This window comes from Melanerpes formicivorus, unplaced genomic scaffold, assembly GCF_026170545.1.
Source record: "Melanerpes formicivorus ecotype bairdi unplaced genomic scaffold, bMelFor1.0.p_v2 SCAF_52, whole genome shotgun sequence".
Taxonomy (NCBI): domain Eukaryota; kingdom Metazoa; phylum Chordata; class Aves; order Piciformes; family Picidae; genus Melanerpes; species Melanerpes formicivorus.
The window spans coordinates 462,609-489,206 of record NW_027142404.1 but is presented as its reverse complement, the minus strand read 5'-3'; the positions used below and the strand labels follow the sequence as shown (position 1 = coordinate 489,206).

At 52.2% G+C, this 26,598-nt stretch overlaps 1 protein-coding gene across 1 annotated transcript in view; it reads right to left on the bottom strand.

Annotated features, from left to right (window-relative positions):
* The window catches only part of CPS1 (carbamoyl-phosphate synthase 1), a 144,705-nt gene that overhangs the window by 47,594 nt on the left and 70,513 nt on the right, over positions 1–26,598 (bottom strand). The window contains exons 21-24 of the mRNA XM_068160742.1: positions 17,039–17,180; positions 13,012–13,077; positions 11,293–11,356; positions 6,449–6,630 (exon numbers count right to left, since the gene is read on the bottom strand). Coding sequence (XP_068016843.1) covers positions 6,449–6,630; positions 11,293–11,356; positions 13,012–13,077; positions 17,039–17,180 — 454 coding nt within the window. The remainder of the gene's footprint in view (positions 1–6,448; positions 6,631–11,292; positions 11,357–13,011; positions 13,078–17,038; positions 17,181–26,598) is intronic.

Here is a 26,598-nt window from a genome sequence, read left to right as displayed (position 1 = left end):
TGGAAGAAGAAAAGAACTCCTGGACAAGAGAGAAGAACTACACCACTGCACAACACAAACTGAAAAGGACTTGGACTTTGGGATCTCTCCTTCGTCTCCTCCAGGCTGAGGACAGCACAACTTAACAAGGATGATTTCTCCTCCAAACCAAAGCAGCAGCATCCTTCCTTGGACCTAAATCATCTTGGGTGGGGTGGTAATATAATTCCTTTCCTGCTCTCTCTCTTCACAGCATCACAGTATCACCAAGGTTGGAAGAGACCTCGAGGATCATCGAGTCCAACCTGTCACCACAGACCTCATGATTAGACCATGGCACCAAGAATAGAATAGAATAGAATAGAATAGAATAAACCAGGTTGGAAGAGACCTTCAAGATCATCGAGTCCAACCTATCATCCAACACCACCTAATCAACTAACCCATGGCACCAAGCACCCTGTCAAGTCTCCTCCTGAACACCTCCAGTGACGGCGACTCCACCACCTCCCCAGGCAGCCCATTCCAATGGGCAATCACTCTCTCTGTGTAGAACTTCCTCCTGACCTCCAGCCTGAACTTCCCCTGGCGCAGCCTGAGACTGTGTCCTCTTGTTCTGGTGCTGGCTGCCTGGGAGAAGAGACCAACCTCTGCCTGTCTACAACCTCCCTTCAGGTAGTTGAAGAGAGCAATAAGGTCACCCCTGAGTCTCCTCCTCTCCAGGCTAAGCAGCCCCAGCTCCCTCAGCCTCTCCTCACAGGGCTGTGGTCCAACCCCCTCACCAACTTCATTGCCCTTCTCTGGACACCTTCCAGCAAGTCAACCTCCTTCCTAAACTGAGGGGCCCAGAACTGGACACAGGACTCAAGGTGTAGCCTAACCAGTGCAGTGTACAGGGGCAGAATGACCTCCCTGCTCCTGCTGGCCACACTGTTCCTGATGCAGGCCAGGATGCCATTGGCCCTCCTGGCTGCCTGGGCACACTGCAGGCTCATGTTCAGCCTACCATCAACCAGCATCCCCAGGTCCCTCTCTGCCTGGCTGCTCTCAGCCACTCTGACCCCAGCCTGTAGCACTGCATGGGGTTGTTGTGGTGCCACATCCAATCTCCTCTTGAACACCTCCAGGGATGGGGACTCCACCACCTCCCTGGGCAGCACATTCCAATGATCAATGACTCTCTCAGTGAAGAACTTTCTCCTCACCTCCAGCCTAAACTTCCCCTGGCACAGCTTGAGACTGTGTCCTCTTGTTCTGGTGCTGGTTGCCTGGGAGAAGAGACCAACCCCCACCTGACTACAACCTCCTTTCAGGTAGTTGTAGAGGGCAATGAGGTCACCCCTGAGACTCCTCTTCTCCAGGCTAAGCAACCCCAGCTCCCTCAGCCTCTCCTCACAGGGCTGTGCTCAAGGCCTCTCCCCAGCCTCGTTGCCCTTCTCTGGACACCTTCAAGTCTCTCAATGTCCTTCTTAAACTGAGGGGCCCAGAATTGGGCACAGGACTCAAGGTGTGGCCTAACCAGTGCAGAGTACAGTGGCACAATGACTTCCCTGCTCCTGCTGGCCACACTATTCCTAATGCAGGCCAGGATGCCATTGGCCTTCTTGGCCACCTGGGCACACTGCTGGCTCATGTTTAGGCAGCTGTCAATCAGCACCCCCAGGTCCTTCTCTGCTTGGCTGCTCTCCAGCCACTCTGACCCAGCCTGTAGCTCTGCATGGGGTTGTTGTGGCCAAAGTGCAGCCCCTGGCACTTGGACTTGTTGAATGCCATCCTGTTGGACTCTGCCCATCTGCCCAGCCTGTCTTTCTCCATTTTCTCTCTCTCTCTCCTCTGTTAATAAACAGCCTTGCTTTTGATATGTGGCTTCATTTGTGCCTTAATTCCACAACACAGACATGTTAAAAGAAAAGCCCTAAGCCTCTCTCCCACTCTGGACCAAGACACAGAGGACGCAGCTGCTGGACACTGACACCTGCAACCCCTCTCATCCACCCCCCAAGCCCTGCTGAGGGGAGCAGGATAATGCAAGTCACCACAGGCATGCATTATTCTTTGCACATATTTAGTCCTACCCAACTTGCTAATTACAAGCAGTGCCTCTTTAAATGAGCAGTTGCTCCCTCATCGCCTGTTTCTACCTTCCCTTTCATCCTGCAGTAATTAGATGTTGTGTTTCATCAGTGGGATTTGTCTGACGAACTGCCACACCAGTTTCCTCTTCAGTTTTGCTCACACAAACAAGAGTTCAATGCTTACAGAGCTGAGCCTTCTGGATAATCCTAAAGCATTCAAAAATAAGCCTTTAAGAGCCCAGAGAACCATCAGAGACATCCCAAAGAATCACAGAATCACAGAAACATTCAGGTTGGAGAAGACCCTCAGCATCTCCAAGTCCAAGGAAGGGAACAGCACTAAATGGTGATGGCAGTGTGCAAAATCCAATCATCTGGTTCACAGAATCACAGAAATATTCAGGGTGGAAAAGACCCTCAGCATCACCAAGTCCAACCAAGAACCCTACTCTACAAGGATCACCCCTAAACCACAGCCCCAAGCACCACATCCAAACCACCTTCAAACACATCCAGCCTTGGGGACTCCACCACCTCCCTGGGCAGCACATTCCAAGCCCTGACCACTCTGGATGGGAAAAAATTCTTCCTCCTGTCCACTCTGAACCTGCCCTGCTGCAGCTTGAGGCTCTTCCTTCTTGTTCTGTGGCTAATGACCTGTGAGAAGAGACCAGCACCAAGCTCTCCACAACCTCCTTTCAGGGAGCTGTAGAGAGCCAGGAGGTCTCCCCTCAGCCTCCTCTGCTTCACACTAACCATCCCCAGCTCCTTCAGTTGCTCTCCATCAGATTTCTTCTCCAGGCCCTTCCCAGCTTCCTTGCCCTCCTCTGCCCTGGCTCCAGCACCTCCACATCTCTCCTGTCTTGAGGTGCCCAAAACTGGACACAGCACTCGAGGTGTGGCCTCCCCGGAGCTGAGTGCCAGGGGACAATCCCCTCCCTGCTGCTGCTGGACACAGCATTGCTGATCCCAGCCAGGATGCCTTTGGTCTGTGAGGTGGATTGGAAACTGCTTGACAGCAGAGTCCGGAGGGTTTTCATCAGTGGCACAAAGGCAATTTGGAGGTCAGTGGCCAGTGGTGTTCCCCAGGGATCAGTACTGGGCCCAGTTCTGTTCAGTATCTTTATCGACCTGGCTGAGGGCATTGAGTGCACCCTCAGCAAGTTCCTGATGATACAGAACTGGGGGGTGGCTGACACCTGCCAGGCTGTGCTGCCATCCAACCAGAGCTGGGCAGGCTGAGAGCTGGCTGCAGCCAAACCTCAGGGAGTTCAGTAAGGACAAGTGCAGGGTCCTGCATCTGGGGAGGAGTAACTGCAGGCACCAGGACAGGTTAGGGAATGCCCTGCTGGAGAGCAGCTCCATGGAGAAAGACCTTGGAGTGCTGGTGGGCAGCAAGTTCTGCATGGGACAGCAATGTGCCCTGGTGGCCAAGAGAGCCAAGGGGATCCTGGGGGGCAGCAAGAAAGTGTGGCCAGCAGGGCTAGGGAGGTTCTTCTTCCCCTCTGCTCTGCCCTGCTGAGACCACACCTGCAATCCTGTGTCCAGTTCTGGGCTCCCCAGGTCAAGAGAGACAGAGACCTGCTGGAGAGAGTCCAAGGGAGAGCCAGGAGGATGCTTAGGGGAGTTGAGCATCTCCCCTGTGAAGAGAGACTGAGAGCCCTGGGGCTGTTTAGTCTGCAGAAGAGAAGGCTGAGAGGGGATCTGATCAATGTCTACCAAGAGCTGAGGGCTGGGGGTCAAGTGGAGGGGGCCAAGCTCTTTTGGGTGGTGTGCAGCAATAAGCCAAGGACCAATGGAGACAAACTTGAAGAGAGAAGGTTTCAGCTCAACATGAGGAGAAACTTCTTTGCAGTGAGGGTGACAGAGGCCTGGAGCAGGCTGCCCAGAGAGGTTGTGGAGTCTCCTTCTCTGGAGCTTTCCAACCCCAGCTGGCTGCATTCCTGTGCAGACTCCCCTGGGTGATAACTGCTTTGGCTGGAGGGTTGGATTGGATGATGTCTGGAGGTCCCTTCCAACCTCTAACATTCTGTGATTCTGTGAATCAGCACAAAGAGTTGAAACTGGATCAGTAGGTTAACCTGGCTGTTCCCCCAACACAGAAGGGAGGGAAAAGTAACACGCATAAAGCCAGGGTTGAGACACACACAAAGTGGTCTAAGAGTAGAGTTTACTGATCAGAATCAGCCAATGACAGTACAAAATGCAGAATTCCCTCAGCCTTTTGACAGGGAAAGCACCACACAAAGCAGCTGCAAGCAGGACCAAGGGAGCCAAAAGCCCAAGCACCAAACCACTTCGCCATCCCTCCTTGTCCTGCCACCATCCCAGTGGAAAAGAGCCAATACCCTGGAACCCAGAAGCTGGAACCAGCACAGGAAGCCTCCCATCTTGCAGTGTGAACTTCAAGCCCCCTAACACTTTGCTCCAGCCAACACTTTCCTTTCTGAGGCTGGCCTGACTGCTGCTTGGTGTGGATAACAGCAGCAGGTCCAGCTCAACCCAAGACACTTGTGTTCTGCAAAGCTGCTTCAGCAAGTTACAGGGCCAGCTTACTCTGAATTTCAAGGGAGAGGAAGATCCTATAAGCACCTTTGAGAGCCTCAGCCACAAATCCAAGCTGAGTGAAATCAGCTTTTTCCACCTGGCAAGCAACTTGATATGTTATACATCCCCCCAATACCAATTCTGTGTAGGACTCTTCTCTGCCTCCTGATAGCAGCACTTCTGAGCACCTGAAAATCCTTAACAGAGGAGTGTAGTGTTTGGGTCAGGAGCTGGAAGAGGATCAGAGGATGTTAGGGGTTGGAAGGGACCTCTGCAGATCCTCCAGTCCAAAGCCCCTGCCAGAGCAGGACAATAGAATCCAGCACAGGTCACACAGGAACACATCCAGACAGGGATGGAAAGGCTCCAGAGAAGGAGACTCCACAACCTCTCTGGGCAGCCTGCTCCAGGGCTCTGTCAGCCTCACAGTCAAGAAGTTCCTCCTCATGTTGAGGTGGAACCTTCTGTGCTGTAGTTTCCATCCACTGTCCCTTGTCCTATCCCAGGGTGCAACTGAGCAGAGCCTGTCCCTGTCCCTTCTTTCCTGACATGCAGCCCTCAGCTATTGATAGACATTGATCAGATCCCCTCTCAGACTTCTCCTTTCCAGACTAAACAGCCCCAGGGCTCTCAGCCTCTCCTCCCCAGGCAGCGCTCCAGTCCCATCAGCATCCTTGGAGCGCTCCCTTGGACTCTCTCCAGCAGATCCCTATCCCCCTCGAACATGTTTTGCTTTGATGGCAGTTTCAAAAGCCTCTTTCCAGTCTGCCTGCCTGCCTGCCTGCTGGACCACAGCCACCACACTGCCACTGTGTCACCAGGCCAAGGCTGCAAGTTCCTGAGCATGTGTTAGTGCTGTGCACATCGTTTGTTCTGCTGCTTCGGGGGAGTGCTTGTGCTAAAAGTCAAGGATAGGCTGAAGTGCTCAAGCTCAGTGCTGCCAGGGCAGAGCCATTTGTGCAGTAAATGGCTGAGCAGCAAATTAAATCTGCTTGTAAATATGGCACAATATGGCATCTTGCAAAACAATTTCATATTTATTTGGCAATCATTACTGAGCAGTCTGCTAGGAACATCATCAATGTGTGAAATGCAACACTGGGATCCAAACCAAACAGCTTTTGCTAGCAAGCTCTCTCCCCGCCTCGCCCCCAGCTGCTCTGCCAGAAGCAAGCTAGTGACATGAGCCTCCTGTGCTGTAGTTTATGTCCATTACCCCTTGTCCTATCACAGGGTGCCAATGAGAAGAGCCTGTCCCCTCCCTCTTGATCCCCAACCCTCAGATATTTATGAACATTTATTAAATCCTCTCTCAGCCTTCTCCTCTCCACACTAAACAGCCCCATGGCTCTCAGCCTCTCCTCACCAGGCTGTGCTGCAGTCCCCTCAGCATCCTTGTGGCTCTCTGTTGGACTCTCTCCAGCAAATCCTTGTCCCTCTTGAGCTGGGGAGCCCAGAACTGGATGCAATATTCCAGGTGAGGTCTCACCAGGGCAGAATAGAGGGGGAAGAGAATCTCCCTCCATCTTCTGGACACACTCCTCTGAATGCAGCCCAGGATTCCATTGGCCTTCTTGGCCACAAGGGCACACTGCTGTGAGAGTGACAGAGCACTGGAACAGGCTTCACAGAGGGGTTGTGGAGTCTCCTTCTCTGAAGATACTCAAGACCCATCTGGATGTGTTCCTGTGTGACCTGTGCTGGATTCTGTGGGCCTGCTCTGGCAGGGGGGTTGGATTCAATGACCTCCAAAGGTCCCTTCCAACCCCTAACATCCTCTGACCCCATGAATTCTGAATAGTTTGGTTTGCTTCCTGGCTTTTTGCTGCGCTTCTGCTTTCCTTTACCTCATACTGGTAGATGTCCAGGATCCTTTCCAAGGACAGCTCCTCAAAGTACAGCCTGTCACACTCGTCAAAGTCCGTGCTCACGGTCTCCGGGTTGCAGTTCACTACGACGGTCCTGCTGCCGAGCCGGCGCAGCGTGCGGATGCTGGACACAGCACACCAGTCAAACTCCACGCTGCTGCCTGCCAGGAGACAGAAAGGCAGGCAAAGAAAGGAAGGATGAAGGGAAGAAAACACAAACAGACCTGCTCAGCACTCAAGCTTAAAAAAAAAGCAAGGAAAAATGAAAGGCAAATAAGACCCCAAGAGCGTTGCCTGTTCTCAGCTCAGGGCAAGGGACTGAATTGTGCTCCTGTTGTAGCCACTGTGCTGAGGGTAGCTGCTGGATGTGTGAGGATGTCCTTCTGCAGTACAGGATCAAGCCTAGAACTTTGCAAAGCATCAGCCATGGATCCAGTAGATCCAGCCTCACTTCCAAGCCCACAGGAGGGGACAGGCCCATGGTCTGTTGCAGCCAAATGCATCAAGTGAGGCAACAAACAGAACAGGTGAGCCTCCAACCACAACAGGTGAGCCTCCAAACATAGCAGGTGAGCCACCAACCACAATAGGTGAGCTGGCTCAGCTTCCCAGCAGTGACAGCCTCCTTAGCACCTCTGTCACCTTCCACACACACACACACCTTCTTGGCTGCTCTTGCTGCCTGTCCAGCTACTGCTGCCTCCTGACCAGCATGCTGGGAGATAAACTTAAAATCATAGAATCATTAGGGTTGGAAGGGACCTCAAGGATCAGCCAGTTCCAACCCCCCTGCCATGGCCAGGGACACCTCACACTACAGCAGCTTGCTCACAGCCACATCCAGCCTGGCTGCAAAAACCTCCAGGCATGTGTCTTCCACCACCTCCCTGGGCAACCTCTGCCAGTGTCTCACCACCCTCATGGGGAAGAGCTTCTTCCTGACATCCAATCTCAATCTACCCATTTCTAGTTTTGCTCCATTTCCCCCAGTCCTATCACTCCCTGACACCCTAAGAAGTCCCTCCCCAGCTTTCTTGTAGCCCCCTCCAGATACTGGAAGGCCACAAGAAGGTCTCCTCAGAGCCTTCTCTTCTCCGGACTGAGCAACCCCAACTCCCTCAATCTATCCTCGTAACAGAGGAGCTCCAGCCCTCTGCTCATGCTGGTGGCCCTTCTCCAGACAAGAGGCAGAAGCCTAGAGGTGCCCAAAGTGGTTGCCCATTGCTCTGTGTGCTCCTGGAAACACAAAGCATTTGTACAGATGTAGTTCAAGAACAGAAGCCTGAAGTGCTCTTTTGACTTTCCAGAAGAGCAGAGTGTGGCCAACCTAACAACCTAACCCAACAGCTCAGTGGGTTTGGCCTTCCTGTGCACTGACTCCAGGTAAAGGAAACCAGCAGAGTAACACATTTAGAGCCACTCTGAGTCCTTTTATCTCAGTTTAAAGGCCACAATGACTATGGCAACACTGTGAGGATAGCATGTCCTACTGTGCTTGACCCTGAGTAAGCACTGTGTCCATCTCTAAGGGAAAGAGGGACAGAGGGAGTCACCTGAGCACCAGCACTTGGTGTTTGGTCTTGGGCAAGCTGCAGGAGTTGGGCCTTGGGCAATGCTGCAGGCTGGAGTCCAGATTGTGCTAACAGCTACTGTCCCCTAAACCTCTGTGCTGAAACATCTGAGCCAGGTACTGTAAGGAGTTCAGTTTGTCTCCTTCTGACTGCCTCAGCATTGTTTATCTTCCCAAAATGTTTCACACCATTGTCCCAGAGGACAATGGACCCCCCTGTATCACTCCTACCAGTCCTATCACTCCCTGATGCCCTAAAAACTCCCTCCCCAGCTTTCTTGTGGCCTCCTTCAGATATTGGCAGGCCAAAATTAGTTCTCCTCCTCCTCTTCTCCACACTGAACAGCCCCAACTCCCTCAGGCTGTCCTCATAGGAAGGTGCTCCAACCCTTGAATCAACCATGTTGGAAAAGACCTCAGAGATCATCAAGTCCAACCTGTTACCTAATACCTAACACCTCCTGACAACTAAACCAGGGCTCCAAGAGCCACATCCAATCCATACAATCTGAAGTTTGAAGCTTCCACAGCAATCAAGCAGCAAGGCTCAAGCAGCAAGGCCTCATCTGGATCCACAGGGCAAATCTCCAACATCTCAGCTTTTGCTGCTGGATCACCCAAAACATCAGCCAGATCCATGCTGCTAATTATCTGTTTTGCTTTGCTACTATTTGCTTATTTCTTCCTCTTTTTCTGTATTTCTAACTTTCCCTCCTGCAACCAGCAACCAGAAGACACAGTCTCAAGCTGCGCCATGGGAAGTTTGGGCTCGAGATGAGGAGAAAGTTCTTCCCAGAAAGAGTAATTGGCCATTGGAATGTGCTGCCCAGGGAGGTGGTGGAGTCACCATCCCTAGAGGTTAGAATAGAATAGAATAGAATAGAATAGAATAGAATAGAATAGAATAGAATAGAATAGAATAGGTTGGAAGAGACCTTCAAGATCATCGTGTCCAACCTATCAACCAATCCAACACCACCTAATCAACTAACCCATGGCACCAAGCACCCCATCAAGTCTCCTCCTGAACACCTCCAAAGATGGTGACTCCACCACCTCCCCAGGCAGCCCATTCCAATGGGCAATCACTCTCTCTGTATAGAACTTCTTCCTAACATCCAGCCTAAATCTCCCCTGGCACAGCCTGAGACTGTGTCCTCTTGTTCTGGTGCTGGCTGCCTGGGAGAAGAGACCAACCTCTGCCTGTCTACAACCTCCCTTCAGGTAGTTGTAGAGAGCAATAAGGTCACCCCTGAGTCTCCTCTTCTCCAGGCTAAGCAGCCCCAGCTCTCTCAGCCTCTCCTCACAGGGCTGTGTTCCAAACCCCTCACCAACTTCGTTGCCCTTCTCTGGACTCCTTCCACTAAGACAACCTCCTTCCTAACCTGAGGGGCCCAGAACTGGACACAGGACTCAAGGTGTGGCCTAACCAGTGCAGTGTACAGGGGCAGAATGACCTCCCTGCTCCTGCTGGCCACACTGTTCCTGATGCAGGCCAGGATGCCATTGGCCCTCTTGGCTGCCTGGGCACACTGCTGGCTCAGGTGTTCAAAAAAGTCTTGGATGTGGCACTTGGAGCCATGGTTTAGTTGTCAGGAGGTGTTAGGTATCAGGGAATAGGTTGGATTTGATGATCTCTGAGGTCTTTTCCAACCTGGTTGATTCTGTGATTATATGATTATAAGCAAAACCAATTCAAGTGTTGGGTTTTTTTTTTCCCAAACCAACTACTCAGTTCCTTCTTGGTTTCCTTTGGGGGATCCATAAAGGAACCATCCCTGCTGCAAAAGGAGGGAAAAAAGCAGATTGAGACATGTGCCAGAATTAGGGAACGATGCCTATTAAAAACCATCATTAAATGGTTATGTCTACAGTCCACAGGAAAACCTTGACCTCACCAGGATGTGTTCACCATCATTACATGATTGTTAACCACTGACAGAATTAGTTTTATATATGATTGTGTGGCAAGAAATACTGGAAATGGAGGCTGTGCTTAAGTGCTGCCTCCACCACCCACCCCCAGACAGCTGCCACAGGTCACTCACTGACAGGCACAGACTTTATTTCATAGAATCAGATCCCCTCTCAGGCTTCTCCTCTTCACAGTAAGCAGCCCCAGGGGTCCCAGCCTCTCCTCACCAGGCAGCGCTCCAGTCCCTTCAGCATCCTTGCAGACCCTCCCTTGGACTCTCTCCAGCAGATCCCTGTCCCACTTGAACTGGGGAGCCCAGAACTGGATGCAATATTCCAGGTGAGGTCTCAGCAGGGCAGAGTAGAGAGGGAGGAGAACCTCCCTGGCTCTGCTGGACACACTCCTCTCAATGCACCCCAGGATCCCATTGGCCTTCTTGGCCACCAGGGCACATTGCTGTCCCATGCACAACTTGTTGCCCACCAGCACTCCCAGCTCCTTCTCCCCAGAGCTGCTCTCCAGCAGATCACAGCCTGGAAGCTGTTCTCAAAGACACATCCTCCCAGCAGCAGTAGCACATCACTTCTCCACCCAAGCAAAACAAATGCATGCAGCTTGAAACTTCAGCTCTCAAATGCCATCACCACTTCTTGTGAGAGGCAGAGCAAAAAATATTTCTGAATAACAAGCAGGGTGGGGTTTTTTTTCCTTTCCTTGTCAATAATTGCAAGCTCTTTGGAAAGAGCCATGAAAAGAAGTGAAAGTCATCACATACAGAATTCAGCAGTCTGTCTGTCTACTCATAGCCAGGAGGAAGCTTACACTGCATAATCATCTGAGTGGGCTGAGGAAAAAAAAACAGCCCCAAACATCATGCAGAGAATTGCTTCACAGAAAAGCAGCTGAAGATGTATCAAAATGTTTGTAGAGTCACCTCTGCTCCCAGTAGTAAAATGCACTGTATGTAACAACACAGCCAGGAGCTGGGTGTAAACAAACAAGGCAGTTGTGGGAGCAATGGAATTGTGTAAGAAGGCATCAGCTTCTTCAGACAGGAACAGGTGCATAAAGAGAGTCAAACAAAAATCCCCTCAAAGTGTGGAAGTCACAACTAAGTGACAAGTGGAAAGCAATCAAACTCTCCTGTTTCAGCCAGGGCATGAAATGAAGTCTGCAAGCAAGTGTAAAAGGCAAACCCGGTGTTAGGAATTGATGTCCTGTGCACTGTGCTCTGGAGGGTGTTGTCACCACATGAGAAGAGGAATAAATGAACCACAAGACTGTCCAAGGAAGGCTCAAGGGTGCAAGAAGAGGAGAGGAGTTGCAAGGAAGATTTACCTATGTGATATGGTCCACAGCCCAACACCATCACTCCACAGTCATCAAATTTTACATCATGTTCCTGAGAAGGGAGGGAGAAAAGTCATCAGGATCTATACTCAACAGCTATAAAGAATAAAAAGTTCCTGGTGCTCAGCCCACATCCAATGATCTGATCCTTCAGGGCTCAAGGCTGATCTCATTTACTGCCATGGAAATCAAGAGCAACTCTGCTGGAATGAGTGGTGCTACACCTGAGATAAAGGAGCTGTTAAGTCTCACATCTAAATGAGTTCTAGGGTGAGATGGATCACAGAACACCTTAGGCTGGAAGAGACCTTAGAGATCACCCAATTCAACCTCCCTGCCATGGGCAGGGACACCTCTCAACCAGCCCAGGTTACTCAAGGCTCCATCCAACCTGGCTTTCAATATCTCCAGGGAGGGGGCAGCCACAACCTCTCTGGACAATCCATGCCAGAGCCTTGCCACCCTCACAGTGAAGAATTTCTTCCTAAAATCCAATCTAAACCTATTCTCCTTCAATATCAATCGATTTCCCCTTGTCCTGTGAGTGGACACTCTTGTACAAAGTCCCTCTGCAGCCTTCCTGCAGGATCCCTTCAGGTACTGGATAGCAGTTAAAGGGTCCCCCTGAAGTCTTCTCCTCTCCAGGCTGAACACCCCAGCTCCCTCAGCCTGTTCTCACAGCAGAGCTGCTCCAGCCCTTGAATCATCTTTGTGGCCTCCTCTGGACTCACTCCAGCAGCTCTGTGTCCTCATAATGGGGACACCAGAACTGGAGGCAGGATTGGAGGTGAGGTCTCAGCAGAGCAGAGTCAAGGGGCAGAATCCCCTCTCTTGCCCTGCTGCCCACAGTCCCCTGGCTGCAGCCCAGCACACAGCTGCCTGCTGGGCTGCATGAGGGCAGTGCTGGCTCCTGGGGAATTTCTCATCCACCAACACCCCCAACCCCTTCTCTTCAGGGCTACTCTCAACCCCCTCTGTGCCCAGCCTGTATTTGTGCCTAGGGTTGGCCTGACCCAGGTGCAGAACCTTGCACTTTGGTTTGTTGAACCTCATGCAGCTGGCACTGGCACATCTCTCAAACCTATCAAGGTCCCTTTGGATGGATCCCTGCCCTCCAGTGACTCCACCACACCACAGAGCTTGGTGTCATCAGCAAACCTGCTGAGGGTGCACAGAATGCCATCGTCTATGTCACTGGCAAAGATGTTGAACACTTGTTAAAAGTCCCTCTACGGCCTCCCTGTATGTTCCCTTCAGGTATTGGAAGGCAGAACTAAGTCTTGTCTTCTCTAGGCTGAACACCCCCAGCTCCCTCAGCCTGTCCTCACAGCAGAGCTGCTCCAGCCCCTGAACCATCTTTGTGGCCTCCTCTGGCCTCACTCCAACAGTTCTGAGTCCTTATGATGGGGACACCAGAACTGGAGGCAGGAGTGGAGCTGGGGTCTCAGCAGAGCAGAGAAGGAAACGTGTGCTCTGCATCCCCAGGACCTGCCCTGTACAGATGACAGAGGACAGGGTGAGAGCAGTGTAGGGGCCTCACCTCCAATGCACCCGACCAGGATTTCAGCAACTGGAACTTCCAGATCTGCTGTAAGGTGCTTGTATGCAACACTATCCAAAATAACTGCTGCAGAGAGTGAGACACCTGCAAGGACTCCAGCAGTGAGGCAGCCCAGGGGAGAGAAAGGACACAGCCATGGAACCTACCTGCCCACTGTAGGTGGTGTAGAGGTAATTAGTGACCGCCGGGTACTCTGCTGCCAGGGTGTCAATCTGCACAGGGGAGAATCACAGAATCACAGGATTGTCAGGGCTGGGAGGGACCTCAAGGATCAGCCAGTTCCAACCCCCTGCCATGGCCAGGGACACCTCACACTACAGCAGCTTGCTCACAGCCACATCCAGCCTGGCTGCAAAAACCTCCAGGCATGAGGCTTCCACCACCTCCCTGGGCAACCTCTGCCAGTCTCTCACCACCCTCATGGGGAAGAACTTCTTCCTAACATCCAATCTCAATCTACCCTCTTCTAGTTTTGCTCCATTCCCCCCACTCCTATCACTCCCTGACACCTTAAAAAGTTCCTCCCCAGCTTCTTGTAGGCCCCCTTCAGATACTGGAAGGCCACAATTAGGTCTCCTTGGAGCCTTCTCTTCTCCAAACTAAACAACCCCAACTCTCTCAGTCTGTCCTCACAGGAGAGCAGCTCCAGCCCTCAAATCAACCAGGTTAGAAAAGACCTCAGAGATCATCAGGTCCAACCTAATATCTAACACCTCCTGACAACTAAACCAGGGCTCCAAGTGCCACATCCAATCCCCTCTTAAACACCTCCAGGGATGGTGACTCCACCACCTCCCTGGGCAGCACATTCCAATGGCCAATTACTCTTTCTGGGAAGAACTTTCTCCTCACCTCCAGCCTAAACTTCCACTGGCACAGCTTGAGGCTGTCCCCTCTTTTTCCATTGCTGGCCTGGGAGAAGAGACTGGCTACAACCTGTCTACAGAAGAGGGGGAATTGAGACTGGAATAGTGCAAGATCTTCCTTATATGCCAGTGTTTGGGCTACTTCTCTTTTCCCTTGTTCCTTTTCTACTCCTATTCCTGTTCTATTATTTTCCCATCATGTCTTTCCTCAAAAGGAGGTGATATGAAGTGTCAGACCACAGAATCAGAGAATTCCAGAATGGTCTGGGTTGGAAGGGATCTCCAAAGCTCATCCAGTCCAACCCCCTCTCTATTCAGCAGGGACACCCCCAACTAGACCAGGCAGCCCAGAGCCTTCTCCAGACTCACCAGGGATGGGGCTTCTACCACCTCCCCGGGCAACCTGGCCCAGTGTTCCACCACCCTCACTGTGCAGAACTTGTTCCTAACATCCAACCTGCTCTGCTCTAGTCATTGCCCCTGGTCCTGTCCCTGCAGGCCTTTGCAAACAGTCTCTCTGCAGCCTTCTTCCAGGCCCCCTTCAGGTACTGGAAGGTTGCTCTTAGGTCTCCCTGGAGCCTCTCCAGGGAGGTGGTTGAGGCTCCATCCCTGGACATATTCAAGGTGAGGCTGGACAGGGCTCTGGGCAACCTGATCTAGTTGGGTGTGCCCCTGCTGACTGCAGGGTGGTTGGATTAGATGAGCTGTGGAGGTCTGTTCCAACCCAGACCATTCTATGATTCCAACTACTGCGATTCTTCTTTTAGTATATAACTTGTGCTTTGATAATTAAATAGCACACAATGCAAGAGTGATTTTCAACCACCCCTGACATGCAGCTTTCAACAGTTTCTTATGTAATTAGTTACCAGAGGACCTAGAAGAACAATTTGCCCACTAGGCTGCTCACAAACTATTTGTGTCAACACCTTGTTGCATGTCCCACATGGTAACCAGTCCATCTAGGTCACCAGTGATTGCTGGAGTTCCCTGGCTCAACAGCTCAAACATTCCTCCACAGGATACTGAAGAAGGGACAACATTTAAGCAGTCCTGGCAGGAATTTTTACGTCACAGAATGTTCACAGCATCACAGAATGTCAGGGGCTGGAAGGGACCTCCAAAGCTCATCCAGTCCAACTCCCCTGCCAGAGCAGCATCACCTACAGCAGGTCACACAGGAACACATCCAGGTGGGGTTTGATGATCTCCAGAGAGGGAGACTCCACAACCCCCCTGGGCAGCCTGCTCCAGGCCTCTGTCACCCTCACAGGGAAAAAATTCTTCCTCCTGTTTCCATGGCACTTCCTCTGCCTCAGCTTCCACCACTGCCCCTTGTGCTGGCATTGGGCATCCCCCAGCAGAGCCTGGCTCCAGCCTCTGGGCACTCCCCCTGCACAGCTTTAGCAACAGCAATGAGGTCACCTCTCAGGCTCCTCTCTCCAAGCTCCAGAGCCCTCAGCTCCCTCAGGCTCTCCTCAAGTGGAAGATCTTCCACTGCCTTCATCACCTTTGTGGCTCTGTGCTGGACTCTCTCCAGCAGCTCCCTGAGGTCCTTCCTGAACTGAGGGGCCCAGAACTGGACACAATATTCCAGCTGTGGCCTCAGCAGGGCTATATAATTTTCAAACCTGCCCAGTCTTTAGGGTTTTTGAGGAATCCCCACTGCCTGTCCCAATCCTTGTGACTAATGAAGGATGTGACCTTACATCGTTAGCACTGTGTAAGTGTCTGCTGCTCATTACTGCTGCTAATACTGCAACTTGTACTTCATGACTCAAGAAGCAGCATCTGCTTTGAAGCCACAAATGCAGGCATGAGTGGAATGACCTTATTAAGGGTACCTTGGCACACCAATCAATCCAGCACTACAGTGCCAGATGTAGCTGAAAGAACACAGTGCAAGACCAGGCACATTCCTCTGGGCCAGATGAGGACAGAGAAGGAAAACAGCAGCTGGGGAACAGAAGGAGATTTGGCACCTGACATTTGGACTGAGGATACAGATGGGCTCTTTCAGAAATGTTCAGGAGTCTGGGTTGCTTGAATTGTCTTTTTAAGGACAAAAAAAAAACCCAAACAACAAACCCCAACCCAACCCAGCTGGTGGCAGTTTAATACCCACATACCTTAAATGCACAACACCTAGCAAAGCACTCCTGACACTGTCATGAATGCTGGATCATAGAATCATAGAATTGTTAGGGTTGGAAGGGACCTCAAGGATCAGCCAGTTCCAACCCCCTGCCATGGCCAGGGACACCTCACACTACAGCAGCTTGCTCACAGCCACATCCAGCCTGGCCTGAAAAACCTCCAGGGATGAGGCTTCCACCACCTCCCTGGGCAACCTCTGCCAGTCTCCCACCACCCTCATGGGGAAGAATTTCTGCCTAACATCCAATCTCAATCTACTCACTTCTATTTTTTCCCATTCCCCCCACTCTTATCCCTCTCTGACACCCTAAAAAGTCCCTCCCCAGCTTTCCTGTAGCCCCCCTCAGACAATGGAAAGCCACAGGAAGATCTCCTCAGAGCCTTCTCTTCTCCAGACTGAACAACCCCAACTCTCTCACTTTGTCTCCAGAGCAGAGCAGCTCCAGCCCTCTGCTCATCCTCATGGCCCTTCTCTGAACACCTTCCAGCACCTCCAGATCCTTCCTGGAAGAGAGGCTCCAGAACTGGACCCAGTGCTCCAGCTGTGGTCTCAGCAGAGTGGAGCAGAGGGGGAGAATCCCCTCCCTGGCCCTGCTGGCCACACTTCTCTTGCTGCAGCCCAGGCTCTGCTTGGCTCTCTGGGCTGCAAGTGCTCACTGCTGGCTCCTGTTGAGCTTCTCATCCCCCAGCACCCCCAAGGCCTTTTCTCATTAGACTTGTGCCATCACAGTGAGTAGCAAATGAACCCCTAGCCACAGCACATTTCCAGGAAAGTATTCCCCTGGAAGGAGTCACCAGCAAGAGAAAAGACATTTTAGGGCTTTTCATGGTCATGCTGTGCTGGGCCAGCTCCTCAGCTTTTTCCAAGAGCTGTGCTTCTCCTTCAGCCACACACAAAATGAGCAAGAACACTGCTGAGTCGCTTTTTGGGGACATTCCTGTCCTTACATTGCTGCCTGCAGTGCAGAAGTGGCATCTGTGTGGCTGGAATTTGTTCTCTTTTCATGTCAGTGTCGAAACTCCCACGGATGTTAGCAGAGGCAGGTGTTCCACTGTGTTCAGCTCAGCTCTTTGTAAGGCCATGGAGGTGCTCAGCTCCTTGCAATCACGGCAGCCCCCCCCAGCATGAGGAGCCTTGTTTCTCATGTACCTGTTTCACCCAGGGCATTATATTCATCTTCAGTCTCAGCTGACGGCACTGGGCTTGAGTCAGCCCCAGGCATTTCCCAATCTGTCTGTCTGAGAAGCCCATCTGCTTGGCTCTCCTCAGGGTCTCTTCTGGGATGGTTGCACTGGGAATAAATAAGAAACACACCTCTGTGTCAGGCTTGACAGGGAGCACAGCATCACAGAATGTTAGGGGCTGGAAGGGACCTCCAAAGCTCATCCAGTCCAAGCCCCCTGCCAGAGCAGGGTCACCTACAGCAGGTCACACAGGAACACATCCAGGTGGGCTTTCAATCTCTCCAGAGAGGGAGACTCCACAACCCCCCTGGGCAGCCTGCTCCAGGCCTCTGTCACCCTCGCAGGGAAAAAATTCTTCCTCCTGTTTCCATGGCACTTCCTCTGCCTCAGCTTCCACCACTGCCCCTTGTGCTGACATTGGGCATCCCCCAGCAGAGCCTGGCTCCAGCCTCTGGGCACTCACCCTGCACATCTTTATCAACAGCAATGAGGTCACCTCTCAGGCTCCTCCTCTCCAAGCTCCAGAGCCCTCAGCTCCCTCAGGCTCTCCTTGTGAGGAAGATGTTCCACTCCCTGAATCATCTTTGTGGCTCTGTGCTGGACTCTTTCAAGCAGTTCCCTGAGGTCCTTCCTGAGCTGAGGGGCCCAGAACTGGACACAATATTCCAGATGTGGCCTCACCAGGGCAGAGTACAGGGGGAGGAGAACCTCTCTCAATCTACTAACCACAGCCCTTCTAACCCACCCCAGGATGCCATTTGGCCACCAGAGCACATTGCTGGCTCATGATCAACCTCCCGTTCACCAGGACCCCCAGGTCCCTTTCCCCTTCACTGCTCTCCAGCAGCTCAGTCCCCAACCTCTCCTGCTCCATGGGGTTGTTCTTTCCCAGGTGCAAGACTCTCCCCTTGCTCTTGTTGGATTTCATTCCATTTCTCCATGCCTAACTCTGAGCCTTTTTCTCTGTTATTTAAGATGTTCTGTCTACCTCTGGCCAGTCTTTTGAAAAAGCATCCACAGCAGAAATGGCCTTCAGAGACTCACATGCCAGGGAGCTTTTTCCTTCTGACAGTCTTATCCATACTTTTTCTGTATCATTCATCCTGTTTCTTGCACTTTTTAGATGGAGAGAAGGGAGCAGACAGGGCAAAGCAGGGACACCTGGATTTATTTCCTATTGCCAGCTAGAGTCTCTCAACAGAGTCAAAGAATCATAGAATGCATTGGGTTAGAAGGGGCCCTCTAAGGTTATCTTGTTCAACGTCCCTTTAGTCAGCAGGGACATAGAATCACAGAGTTGTCAGGGTTGGAAGGGACCTCAAGGGTCAGCCAGCTCCAACCCCCCTGCCATGGGCAGGGACACCTCACACTACAGCAGCTTGCTCACAGCCACATCCAGCCTGGCCTGAAAAACCTCCAGGCATGAGGCTGCCACCACCTCCCTGGGCAACCTCTGCCAGTCTCTCACCACCCTCATGGGGAACAACTTCTTCTAACATCCAATCTCAATCTACCCACTTCTAGTGTTGCTCCATTCCCCCCAGTCCTATCACTCCCTGACACCCTCAAAAGTCCCTCCCCAGCCTTCTTGTAGCCCCCTTCAGATACTGGAAGGCCACAATTAAGTCTCCTCAGAGCCTTCTCTTCTCCAGACTGAAAAGCCCCAACTCTCTCAGTCTGTCCTCCTAGGAGAGGAGCTCCAGCCCTCTGCTCATCCTCATGGCCCTTCTCTGGACACCTTCCAGCACCTCCAGATCCTTCCTGGAATAGAGGCTCCAGAGCTGGACACAGTGCTCCAGGTGGGGTCTCAGCAGAGTGGAGCAGAGGGGCAGAATCCCCTCCCTGGCCCTGCTGGCCACACTTCTCTTGCTGCAGCCCAGGCTCTGCTTGGCTCTCTGGGCTTCAAGTGCACACTGCTGGCTCCTGTTGAGCTTCTCCTCCCCCAGCATGCCCAGGTACATCACCAGCTAGCTCAGGGCCCCATCAAGTTTCACCTTGAATGTCTTCACAGATGGAGCTTCTGCCACCCATCTGGGCAAACTGTTCCAGCACTTCACTACCCTCACTGTGCAGAACCTCCTCCCAGAGTCCATAACTGCTGGATGTTGCTGATTTCCTGGGTTTGCTCTCCACAAATCCTAGTTTTTTATTTCAAGTGCATTGCCTTCCCTGGCCACCTCTGCAGCTCAACTATTTCTTGCTTTTGTTTTTGTTGGGTTTTTTTCATCTTCTCTATTCCTCCTTGATTTCCCCTGCTTTTTTTTCTTCCATACTGCCTGACAGAGCTGGTGTCTTTCTGTGGCAAGGTCAAAACATTAATAGATGAGGGATAAGCAGCTGACATCATTGACCTGGACCTGAGCAAAGCCTTCGACACTGTCCCACACCACATCCTGCTCTCCAAGCTGGTGCAGGAGGAGTTCTCAGTGGACTATTCAGTGGATGAAGAAGTGGCTTGATGACCACAACCACAGAGTGACTGTCAGTGTGTCCATGTCCAAGTGGAGGCCAGTTACAAGTGGAGTCCCTCAGGGATCAGTACTGGGACCAGGCTTGTGTAACACCCTCAGCACCCTCAGCACCAAACTGTGTGGTGTGGCTGACAGCTGGAGGGATCCATCCAGAAGGACCTGGACAGGCTGCAGAGCTGGGCCCAGGACAGCCTCATGAGGTTCAACAGGACCAAGTGCAAGGTCCTGCAGCTAGGTCGGGGCACCAATATAGGCTGGGCAGGGACTGGCTGGAGAGCAGCCCTGAAGAAAAGGCTTTGGGGGGTGCAGGGGGATGAGAAGCTCTGAGGAGGCATTAATGTGGCCTTCCTGTACCTGAAGGGGGCCACAGGAAAGCTGGGGAGGGACTTTCTAGGGTGTCAGGTAGTAATAGGACTGGGGGAAATGGAGCAAAACTAGAAATGGGTAGAATGAGATTGGCTGTTAGGAAGAAGTTCTTCCTCATGAGGGTGGTGAGAGACTGGCAGAGGTTGCCCAGGGAGGTGGTGGAAGTCTCATCCCTGGAGGTTTTTCAGGCCAGGCTGGATGTGGCTGTGAGCAAGCTGCTGTAGTGTGAGGTGTCCCTGGCCATGGCAGTGGGGTTGGAACTGGATGAGCCTTGAGGTCCCTTCCAACCCTGACAACTCTGTGATTCTATGATCTTGGCTGCACTTTGGCTCCACTGCTGGCCCTTACTGTTTCTGCCTGCCTCTGTTTCTAGGCTACCTTTTCCAAGCTTAGCTTTTGCAAAAGACATAAAACAGCCTATGTATTTTTATCAGCACTTTTTCTTTTCATCTTCATGGCCAAGAGCATTCTTGCCTGCCCCAATAAATCAATATTTTATGAGCAAGCAAACTCTGAATCAGGCAAAAAGAAATGATTAACAAACAAGCAATTTTCCTAAATCAGATCTTTTGAATTATGGCCTTTGCTTGATGGCATTTTTAAATAAATAGCATTGTGGTGTTGGAGAGGGAGGAGAGGGCTAAGGCCACTTGATTGGAATGTGTCAGGAAGCTGAAGCATGAAAGAGAGTCATTGGATTGGATTTTCCACTGGGGAAGGGAAGGGAAGGGAAGGGAAGGGAAGGGAAGGGAAGGGAAGGGAAGGGAAGGGAAGGGAAGGGAAGGGAAGGGAAGGGAAGGGAAGGGAAGGGAAGGGAAGGGAAGGGAAGGGAAGGGAAGGGGGAGGAGAGGAGAGGAGAGGAGAGGAGAGGAGAGGAGAGGAGAGGAGAGGAGAGGAGAGGAGAGGAGAGGAGAGGAGAGGAGAGGAGAGGAGAGGAGAGGAGAGGAGAGGAGAGGAGAGGAGAGGAGAGGAGAGGAGAGGAGAGGAGAGGAGAGGAGAGGAGAGGAGAGGAGAGGAGAGGAGAGGAGAGGAGAGGAGAGGAGAGGAGAGGAGAGGAGAGGAGAGGAGAGGAGAGGAGAGGAGAGGAGAGGAGAGGAGAGGAGAGGAGAGGAGAGGAGAGGAGAGGAGAGGAGAGGAGAGGAGAGGAGAGGAGAGGAGAGGAGAGGAGAGGAGAGGAGAGGAGAGGAGAGGAGAGGAGAGGAGAGGAGAGGAGAGGAGAGGAGAGGAGAGGAGAGGAGAGGAGAGGAGAGGAGAGGAGAGGAGAGGAGAGGAGAGGAGAGGAGAGGAGAGGAGAGGAGAGGAGAGGAGAGGAGAGGAGAGGAGAGGAGAGGAGAGGAGAGGAGAGGAGAGGAGAGGAGAGGAGAGGAGAGGAGGAGGAGAGGAGGCGAGGAGAGGAGAGGAGAGGAGAGGAGAGGAGAGGAGAGGAGAGGAGAGGAGAGGAGACCAGGTTGGAAAGGCTTTGAGATCATCCAGTCCAACCTATCACCCAACACCATCTAATCAACTAAACCATGGCACCAAGCATTCCATCAAGTCACCTCCTAAACACTTCCAGTGATGGTGACTCCAGCACCTCCCTGGGGCAGCGCATCCCAATGGACAGTCTCTGTTTCTGTGAAGAATTTCTCCCTAACCTCCAGCCTAAACCTCCCCTGGTGCAGCTTGAGACTGTGTCCTCTTGTTCTGGTGCTGGTTGCCTGGGAGAAGAGACCAACCCCCACCTGGCTACAACCTCCCTTTTCTTAATTCTATTCTATTCGTCATGGGTGGGTGTTTTACAGAAGGAAACAAAGCAAAACCTGCCAGTTCCCTGGCAAAGCAGATGCCCAGCCATCACCAGCTGGTAAGAAGGATGCAGCCATGTCAGATTGCTCTCCTAGATCCAGCATTCCCTAAGTGAGAGGGAGCAGACCTGATGACCCCCCAAAAATGAGCCTTTTTCAGTGTAGTTTCCTCCCTTGCTGTGCCTCCCTTCTGCCTCAGAGCTGGCTGCCATTTGTTTACTGACAGACAAAGAAAACTGCCTTCATTTGCAAGTTGTTTCAGCTCAGTTTTTACTATCTCATTGAAGCAATCTCATCCATTCTCATCCCCCCCTCCCCAGCAGGGTGGGGAGAAGAGAGGCAGTGATTTCTTGGTGACATGATTTGTTTGCCTTGTGCTAGCACCTTCAGTTGGGTTAGGACACTGCCTAATCCATGCAGAAAAGGTCACCACTTTTGGACAGGACAAACAGTATGCAAAATAAAAGCTGAGTAGCTCAAGTGGAAATGAAACTGTGGATTTTTACCTCTGCTACTATCAATGCATGCTGAAGAAAAGACAGGAGGAGAGGTAGCTTTCAATCACAGAAAACACCTGGTTGGAAGAGACCTCCAAGCTCATCCAGTCCAACCTTCCACCTAACACCTGGGCTGGAACAATCCTCATTGTCAATACAGGCTGGGGGAGGAGGGGATAGGAAGCAGCCCTGAGGAAAAGGACTTGGGGGTGCTGGTGGGGGAGAAGCTGGACAGGAGCAGGCAGTGTGAGCTTGCAGCACAGAAAGCAAATCACATCTGGGGCTGCATTAAAGATGCATTGCAAGAGATCCAGAGAGGTGATTCTGACACTGTGCTCTGCTCTGCTGAGACCTCACCTGCAGGGCTGTGTGCAGGTCTGGAGCCCTCAACACAGGAAGGACATGGACCTGATGGAGAGGGTCCAGAGAAGGGCCATGAAAATGATCAGGGGATTGGAGCAGCTCTGCTATGAGGACAGGCTGAGGGAGGCAGGGGTGTTCAGCCTGGAGAAGAGAAGGCTGCAGGGAGACCTAAGAGCAACCTTCCAGGACCTGAAGGGGGCTACAAGAAGGCTGCAGAGAGACTGTTTGCAAAGGCCTGCAGGGACAGGACCAGGGACAATGGCTTCAAAGTAGAGCAGAGCAGATTGAGATTGGGTGTGAGGAAAAAGTTCTGCACCAGGAGGGTGGTGGAACACTGGAACAGGTTGCCCAGGGAGGTGGTTGAGGCCTCATCCCTGGAGATATTCAAGGTGAGGCTGGAGAGGGCTGTGGGCAATATGATCTGCAGGGAGGTCAGACTGGATGAGCTTTGGAGGTCCCTTCCAGCCTGGACAAACACAAACCTTTCCCAAACTTTGCTCCTGCCTCTGTTCCACCTTCCAGTGTTGATTAATTGTCGCTTTTTGTTTTAGAATCACAGAGTTGTCAGGGTTGGAAGGGACCTCAAGGATCAGCCAGTTCCAGCCCCCCTGCCATGGCCAGGGACACCTCACTCTAGAGCAGGATGCTCACAGCCACATCCAGCCTGGCCTGAAAAACCTCCAGGCATGAGGCTTCCACCACCTCCCTGGGCAACCTCTGCCAGTCTCTCACCACCCTCATGGGGAACAACTTCTTCCTAATATCCAATCTCAATCTACCCACTTCTAGTGTTCCTCCATTTCAAATTCCACCTTGTTACCTTTGGAATGCCATCCACTCACTTCTTCAACAACACAAGATAAAAAGAAAAGGAATAAATTGCCCTTAATGAGGAAATGTTCACCTGGCACAGAGAACCTGGGGGAAATCTCTTACTGCACTGCAGTCACGCTGGCAGCACTGCTACTGTCAGGAAAGCCTTCATGCTCCAGCAGGGCCTTCTCTTCCACTTGACCAGCTTTCACCTGACCCACCCATTTAGGAGGGATGCTCAATAAACATGCTGGCAGCTTGATGTGGAAAGAGGCATTCTTTTTCTTGTCTTGCCCAATCAGGCTTTGCTTCATTTTAGTTATGTTGTCAGGTTTCTGCCTGTCTGTGTATTCCTCAGGTGAGGGCTAATGGGCCTTGATGGGAGGAAGCAGGACTGGTCTGTGAACTGAGGGTCAAAGCCTGAACTGGTAGCATTTGGTACACAGCTACTGCATCACTCAACATCTGCCCTGTGAGCCCACAGGCTCACCCCTGCAGGTCAGCTCTGGTTTATCCCAGCAGCTATTCCTGTGGTTTATATACACAGAGAGCAGCTGCAAAGATGAGCATGCTCAGGCCCAGCCTATTCATCCAGAAGTCAGCTACTCCTAAATCTGGGCCTCACCTGCAGTGCTGTGTGCAGGTCTGGAGCCCTCAGCACTGGAAGGACATGGACCTGGAGGAGCAGGTCCAGAGGAGGCCATGAGAATGATCAAGGGGTTGGAGCAGCTCTGCTCCAAGGACAGGCTGAGGGAGCTGGGGGTGTTCAGCCTGGAGAAGAGAAGGCTCCAGGCAGACCTAAGAGCAACCTGCCAGGACCTGAAGGGGGCTACAAGAAGGCTGCAGAGAGACTGTTTGCAAAGGCCTGCAGGGACAGGACCAGGGGCAATGGCTTCAAAGTAGAGCAGAGCAGATTGAGATCGGATGTGTGGAAGAAGTTCTGCACCATGAGGATGGTGGAACACTGGAACAGGTTGCCCAGGGAGGTGGTTGAGGTTCCATCCCTGGAGATATTCAAGGTGAGGCTGGAGAGGGCTGTGGGCAACCTGATCTAGTTGGGGATGTCCCTGCTGACTGCAGAGGGCTTGGACTGGATGAGCTTTGGTGGTCCCTTCCAACCCAGACCATTCTGTGATTCTTTCTCCATGCTAGAGGGCCCAGAGACAGAATGAAATGGGAAAACTGCTGCAGCATGACAAAAGCTTGTGCAGCCTCACCAGCAGCAGACCCAGTTTGCTTTGGAGAGAAGTTCCCTGGGACAAATATAAATGGGGGTAGAGGGTGCCCTTGCCAGCTACTGTGTGCTACTGAGAATGGACAACCATTTATAGGTCAGTCAGGTTTCCCCCCATAATATTATTCATAGAGGCTGAAGGAGCTGGGATTGTTTATCCTGGAGAAGAGGAGGCTCAGAGAAGACCTTACTGCTCTCTACAACTCTCTGAAGGGAGGCTGTAGCCAGGTGGGGGTTGGTCTCTTCTCCCAGGCAACCAGTGACAGAAGGAAAGGACACAGTCTCAAGCTGCACCAGGGGAGGTTTAGGCTGGATGTTAGGAAGAAGTTCTTCACATAAAGAGAGATTGCCCATTGGAATGTGCTGCCCAAGGAGGTGGTAGAGTCACCATCCATGGAGATGTTCAAGAGGGGATTGGACGTGGCACTTGGTGCCATGGTTTAGTAGTCATGAGGTGTTGGTGGCAGGTTGGACTTGGTGAACTTTGAGGTCTTTTCCAACCTTGTTGATTCTATGATATTCCCCTCTCTGATATTATTCACCTATGGAAGCAGATCCCTTGCAGAGAGCAGTGAGGCTTTCTGCTGCCCTCTGACTCACTCTGCCTGCTGAGGAGGCACGGCAGCATGCAATGTGTGAATGTCCTTTGCTGAACTGCTCACAAAGGTCTCCACCTGCCTCTGATCTCCCTTGCCCATCGCTGTTATACCACAGTATCACAGTATCACAGTATCACTTAGGTTGGAAAGGACCTCGAGGATCATCGAGTCCAACCTGACACCGCAGACCCCATGACTAGACCATGGCACCAAGTGCCACGTCCAATCTCCCCTTGAACGTCTCCAGGGTCGATGACTCAACCACCTCCCTGGGCAACCCGTTCCAATGCCGAATGACTCGCTCGGTGAAGAACTTCCTCCTCACCTCGAGTCTGAACCTCCCCTGGCGCAGCTTGAGACTGTGTCCCCTTGTTCTGGTGCTGGTTGCCTGGGAGAAGAGGCCAACTCCCTCCTGGCTACAACCACCCTTCAGGTAGTTGTAGAGGGCAATAAGGTCACCCCTGAGCCTCCTCTTCTCCAGGCTAAGCAACCCCAGCTCCCTCAGCCTCTCCTCATAGGGCTTGTGCTCAAGGCCTCTCACCAGCCTTGTTGCCCTTCTCTGGACACCTTCAAGTGTCTCAATGTCCTTCTTAAACTGAGGAGCCCAGAACTGGACACAGTACTCAAGGTGCGGCCTAACCAGAGCAGAGTACAGGGGCACTATGACCTCCCTGCTCCTGCTGGCCACACTATTCCTAATGCAGGCCAGGATGCTATTGGCCCTCCTGGCCACCTGAGCACACTGCTGGCTCATATTCAGGTGGCTGTCGATCAGCACACCCAGGTCCCTCTCTGTCTGGGAGCTCTCCAGCCACTCCGACCCCAGCCTATAGCTCTGCATGGGATTGCCATAGCCAAAGTGCAGCACTCGGCACTTGGACTTGTTGAATGCCATCCCATTGGACTCTGCCCATCTTTCCAGTCGGTCGAGGTCCCTCTGCAGAGCCTTTCTACCCTCTAATTGACTAACATCTGCCCCTAACTTTGTGTCATCTGCAAACTTGCTGATGACTGACTCTACCCCTTCATCCAGATCATCAACGAATATGTTGAAGAGGACAGGGCCCAGCACTGATCCCTGGGGGACACCACTGGTGACTGGCCTCCAGCTGGATGCGGCACCGTTCACGACCACTCTCTGGGCCCGGCCCTCCAGCCAGTTCCTAACCCAGCACAGAGTGTAGTGGTCCAATCCACAGGCTGACAGCTTAGCCAGCAGTTTGCTGTGGGGGACGGTGTCAAAGGCCTTGCTGAAGTCTAGGTAGACCACATCCACAGGCCTCCCCACATCCACCAGGCGGGTCACTTGTTCTAGCTCTACATGTCCTCATGGTAAATACTATCTCCTTGATACCAGTCTCTACAACAGCTCTTGGCAGTGGTGCCACTCCAACTGCA